The 5690-nt window shown below is 54.7% G+C and overlaps 1 protein-coding gene across 1 annotated transcript in view; it reads left to right on the top strand.

Moving 5' to 3' along the window:
* Positions 1–2358: 2358 nt before the first annotated feature.
* LOC143121435 (protocadherin Fat 3-like) overlaps positions 2359–5690 on the top strand; it is a 128547-nt gene continuing 125215 nt past the window's right edge. Inside the window, exons 1-2 of the mRNA XM_076281795.1 lie at positions 2359–2883; positions 3762–5486. Coding sequence (XP_076137910.1) covers positions 2359–2883; positions 3762–5486 — 2250 coding nt within the window. The remainder of the gene's footprint in view (positions 2884–3761; positions 5487–5690) is intronic.

Genomic DNA, 5690 nt, shown 5'->3' with positions numbered 1-5690 from the left:
AGGACGCTCAAAAAATGTGGTGACCTTTGACCTGTAGGGGGTGCTGCAATTAGCAATATTGCATTTTGATCTGTATTTGCTGATGTGTTTTATCAATCTTTTATTTTTTGATGTGAAACTGATGACAACATGTTCCATCCAGTTAATTCTAATGCGTGCGTGCAAGGGCAGGGCGGGGCGGGGCAGGACGGGGTGGGACGGGCAGGGGTGATTAGGTGGGGGGCTGGCTGGCGGAGGCGGTGGCAATTCTCAGCCCTGTTTCAGCCCTACAAAATCAGTTATGTTTTGATGTGACACTAGTTGAAAGTGTTGATCGCGGATGTCTGCTGACTTCTATCTTGTCGCCATGGCTACTCCGGCCTATTCTGCTTGGCCCCCTCATTGCTGCTTGCAGCTATATTTATTATTACGCTTCCGTCATTGAAGTCAATGGCAGCCCATAGAACCGTCTGGTGAAAAGTTGTGAAATTTGGCACACTGATTGGGGACAGTCTCATGATTAATTTCACCAAGTTTCATACCGGCACCTTGAGCGCTCTAGCGCCACCAACAGGCCAAAGTTGGACGTGCGTTCACGCACGTAACTTTTGACCCGTTGACCTGATTGTCAAAAATGTGGTATCGTTGGAATCCTTGGACCAAGCCGAGTTCAACGGACTCTATGACGTCATTTTCCGCCATGATGGTTTTTCCGCCATTTTGGATTTAATCAAAAACACTTAAAAGTTTTCACAGGTCACAAATTTTGTCCTATCTACACCAAACCTGACACACATGATCTTCAGACCAAGCCTCACAAAAGATACTCCTTTTCGTCTTCGGAACTAAAACCGTTCGCCCGTAACAGCCAATCAAAATTTGCGGCGAAGCCGGCAAACAGGAAGTGAGCTCATATCTCAGCAATCCATTGATCTATCATAACCAAACGTTGTACATGGACTCAGGACCCAATCAGGGGGACGCTCCAAAAATTTGGTGACCTTTGACCTCTAGGGGGCGCTGTCATTTAGAAACATGCCTTTTGGCCTCTAGCTGCTGTTGTGCTTAGAAATAAAACGCACTAGTGGTGTCTGGTAATACTGTTGGAGGTCCTTAGGCCGACCCAAGCCAACTTGTGATGTCATCATAATTGATTCGGCCGCCATATTGGATTTAATCAAAAACACGTAAAAGTTATCGCAGGGCACAAATTTCAGCGGATCCTTACCAAAATTGGCAGAGAACATCTTCAGACCATGCCTTATCAGTGCATTGCTTTCTGGACCAATTGACAGAAGCATTAGGCTGTAACAGCCAATCGAAATTTGCGGCGAAGCCGCCAAACAGGAAGTGAGCTCATATCTCAGCAACCCTTACATGTATCAAAGCCAATCTTGGGGCATGGACTCAGGACCCAATCAGGGGGACACTCAAGAAATCTGGTGACCTTTGACCTCTAGGGGGCGCTGTAATTAAGAAACAGGCCTTTTGGCCTGTAGCTGCTGTTGTGCTTAGAATTAAAACGCACTATTGGTGTCTGGTAATACAGTTGGAGGTCCTTAGGCTGACCCTAGCCAACTTGTGATGTCATCGTAATTGATTCGGCCGCCATATTGGATTTTATCAAAAACACGTACAAGTTTTCGCAGGTCACACATTTCAGCGGATCCTCGCCAAAATTGGCAGAGACCATCTTCAGACCATGCTTTATCAGTGCATTGCTTTCTGGAACAATTGACAGAAGCATTCGGCTGTAACAGCCAATCGAAATTTGCGGCGAAGCCGCCAAACAGGAAGTGAGCTCATATCTCAGCAACCCTGCCATGTATCATAACCAAACTTTCTACATAGATTCATGACCCCATTAGGAGGACGCTCAAAAAATGTGTTGACTTTGACCTGTAGGGGGTGCTGCAATTAGCAGTATTGCATTTTGATCTGTAGTTGCTGATGTGTTTTATCGATCTTTTATTTTTGGATGTGAAACTGATGAAAACATGTTCCATCCAGTTCATTCTAATGCGTGCGTGCAAGGGCGGGGCGGGGCAGGACGGGCAGGGGTGATTAGGTGGGGGGGCTGGCTGGCGGAGACGGTGGCAATACTCAGCTCTGTTTCAGCCCTACAAAATCAGTTATGTTTGATGTGACACTTGTTGAAAGTGTAGATCGTGAGTGTCTGCTGAGTTCTATCTTGTCGCCGTGGCTACTCCGGCCTATTCTGCTTGGCCCCCTCATTGCTGCTTGCAGCTATATTTCTAATTATGTTTCCCATGTTGTGTGTGTGTGTGTGTGTGTGTGTGTGTGTGTGTGTGTGTGTGTGTGTGTGCGTGTGTGTGTGTGTTTCCACAGGATGGGGGACAGATCCATATGAGTGTGGGTATGTGGGAGTTTGGCCCCTCCTCTCTGCTCCCATTGGTGGTGGTGTTGCTGTTGGCCCCGCCCCCGCTGCGTTGCCAGGATGTGGGCGAGGAGGGCGGTCCCCGGCTACGCTTCACGGCGGAACACTACGAGGCCAGCGTGTTCGAGAACTCACCTGCGCGCACCTACCTGGCGAGCGTCACGCGCATGGGGGTGCAGCTGCTGCGGCGCTCATGGGAGCCTCGCTTCCGTGTTGCCGGGGGCGACGGCGAAGGTCTGTTCCGCGCGGAGGAGCGTTGCCTCGGCGACTTCTGCTTCCTGCGCCTGCGTCTGCGTGGGGGGGGGGCGGCCGTGCTGAACCGGGAGGTTGCCGCGGGTTACGAGCTGCGCGTGCGCGCCAGCCTGCGTGGGCAGGACGGTCAGGAGGCCTGGACGCACGTCACCGTGCACGTGCTCGACCGCAACGACCTGCGACCTCTCTTCTCCCCCACCACCTACTCCGCACGCATCAGCGAGGACACGCCCCCCCGGGCCAGCGTTGCCCAGGTAACACTGACCCCCCCCACACCCCCCCTCCTCCATCTACCTCCCTCTCTCCCTCTCTCTCTCTCTCTCTCTCTCTACTGTATCTGTCTCTCTCTACCTCCCTCTCTCTCTCTCTCTCTCTACTGTATCTGTCTCTCTCTACCTCCCTCTCTCTCTCTCTCTCTCTCTCTCTCTACTGTATCTGTCTCTCTCTCTCTCCCTCTCTCTCTCTCTCTCTCTCTCTCTATCTGACTTTTCTCTCTCTCTATCTGTCTCTCTCTCCCTCTCTACCTCCCTCTCTCTCTACTGTATCTGTCTCTCTCTCTCTCCCTCCTCTCTCTCTCTCTCTCTCTCTCTACTGTATCTGTCTCTCTCTCTCTCCCTCCTCTCTCTCTCTCTCTCTCTCTCTACTGTATCTGTCTCTCTCTCCCTCCCTCTCTCTCTCTCTCTCTCTCATGGACAGTTGTTCCCAGAATTATTGGCACCTCTGCTAAAGTTGACTAAAAAGAGGAATATAAAATCATCTTTTGGAAATTGATCTTAGATAAAAAATATCCAAAAATATCCATCTTAAGTAAGAAATATCCAACCTTTAAGGACACCAATTTTCTTTGTGAATGAATAATGTATCATAAAAAAATTAAAATACAGGGTCATAAGTATTGCCACCCCAATGTTAAATTCCCATAGAGGCAGATTTTGATTTTTAAAGGTCACTTATTATACTCTGCATCCTGATAAAGTTCCCTTGACCTTTGGAATTAAAATAGCCATCGCATCATCACATACCCTTTACCATACCTAGAGAACTGATAACACCATGATGTGTGTGTGTGTGTGTGTGTGTGTGTGTGTGCCTCTTGGGTCATGCTTTAACTTGATGTGTTTGTGTTGGTCAGGTCACAGCCACGGATGCGGACTCTGGTTCTAATGGTGAGTTCTACTACTTCCTGCGGTTCCGTTCGGACCTGTTTGCGGTCCACCCCAGCAGTGGCGTCCTGCTGCTGACCGCGCCTCTGCCCGCGTCGCCACGGGAACACCAGCTGGAGGTGGGGGCGGTGGACCGCGGCATGAAGCTCTATGGCAACAACGGGGTGAGCAGTACGGCACGCGTCATGCTGCACCTGGAGACGCGCAACCAGCACAGCCCCCTCATCACCACGGCAACGCTGCAGCCCCCACGCGCCGGCCCTGACCAGCTGGTCGCCGTGGTGACCGTGACGGACGAGGATCGGGGCGTGAACGGACAGATCGCAGACGTGACGCTGGTGGGCGGAGTCTCGGGGCCGCAGCTTCGTCTGGAGCGGCGGGGGGAGGGGCCTGCGGAGGGGGCGGAGTTTGTGCTGCTGACGGGGGAGGGCTTGGATTGGGCGTCGCCAGGGGGCATGTCTGTGATGCTGCAGGCTCGTGACCGTGGCGACCCACCCCGCTACTCTACTCCACACACACTGAGGCTCCTCCCACCTCCCCCTGACCCTACGCCACCCCGTTTCCCTGGCGACGGTTACCATGTGCGCGTGAGCGAGCTGGCCCCGCCCGGGACGCTCCTGGTGGCCGTGGCTCTGACCCCTCCCCCGGCCGACGCCCGCTACACGCTGTCGGACACACACACTCACACGCACGCGCTCAGCGGCCTCTTCACCGTCGGGTCACACTCGGGGGTCGTCTCCACGGTTACCTGGCTCTCCGCTCTCGGCCAGGAGACGCTCACGCTGGAGGTGGCCGAGGAGACCAGCGGCCTGGAGGTCAAAGTTCACCTGACGCTGCTGGACGAGAATGACCACGCGCCAGTGTTTAGCCGGCAGGCGTATCACGCCGTGGTCAACGAGAGCGTTCCCGTGGGAACCACGGTGCTGTTGCTCACGGCGACGGATGCCGACCGCGGGGAGAACGGCTACATCACCTACAGTCTGGAGGCGGAGCCCGGCGCGGAGCCCCATTGGCCGCCCTTCTCTGTCAATCAGTTCTCGGGGGCGGTGCTGACCAGCGGCCGGCTGGACTTCGAGCGCCAGGCGGAGTTCTGGCTGACCGCGCGCGCGTCGGACTGGGGCTGGCCGGAGCGGCGGGAGAGCCGGGCGAGCGTGCACGTGAGCGTGCACAACCAGAACGACGAGCGTCCACTGTGGGGGGGGCGGGGCTGCCTGCTGCTGGTCCCGCCCCTCTGGCCCCAAGACACGCCCCTCTTCACTCTGGCAGCTCTCGACCCAGACCGCCTCACGCCAATCAAGTACAGCATCCAATCAGGAAACTCCGCCCGCCTCTTCAGCCTGCAACCCGACACCGGGCGCCTCCTGCTGACCCGCCCCTTGCCCGCTGGCCACACCTACAGCCTGCGCATCACCGCTACCGACGGCGACCACGCTTCCGACCCCATGAGTCTTAATGTCACCACGGCAACCAGCGTCTCTGCCCCCAGCCTCAGCTGCCAGGACATGCAGGTTGCCGAGCAACTGGCAGAGAAGCTGTCTCGGCCACGGGCAGGTGGGCGGGACTACCCACAGGGGGAGGGGCTCATGGACCTGTTCTCAGCCAATCGGCATGCGCCACGCTTCTCGGAGGATGTACCTGAGAAGGTGTGGGTTCCAGAGGACACGCCCACAGGAGCCAGCCTGCTGCAGCTACAGGTGTGTGTGTGTGTGTGTGTGTGTGTGTGTGTGTGTGTGTGTGAGAGTGTGTGTGTGTGTGTGTGTGTGTGTGTGTGTGTGTGTGAGAGTGTGTGTGTGAGTGAGAGTGTGTGTGTGTGTGTGAGTGTGTGTGTGTGTGTGTGTGTGTGTGAGTGTGTGTGTGAGTGTTTGTGTGAAAGAACTGCCTGTAATGTTGAAGAATGC

The sequence above is a fragment of the Alosa pseudoharengus genome, unplaced genomic scaffold, assembly GCF_046254945.1.
Source record: "Alosa pseudoharengus isolate Yale_2024_CS ecotype anadromous, Long Island Sound unplaced genomic scaffold, YU_APseudo_1.1 YU_APseudo_1.1_scf_13, whole genome shotgun sequence".
Lineage (NCBI taxonomy): Eukaryota > Metazoa > Chordata > Actinopteri > Clupeiformes > Clupeidae > Alosa > Alosa pseudoharengus.
Note: the sequence above shows the minus strand (reverse complement) of the source record. Positions and strands in the feature narration are given on the sequence as shown.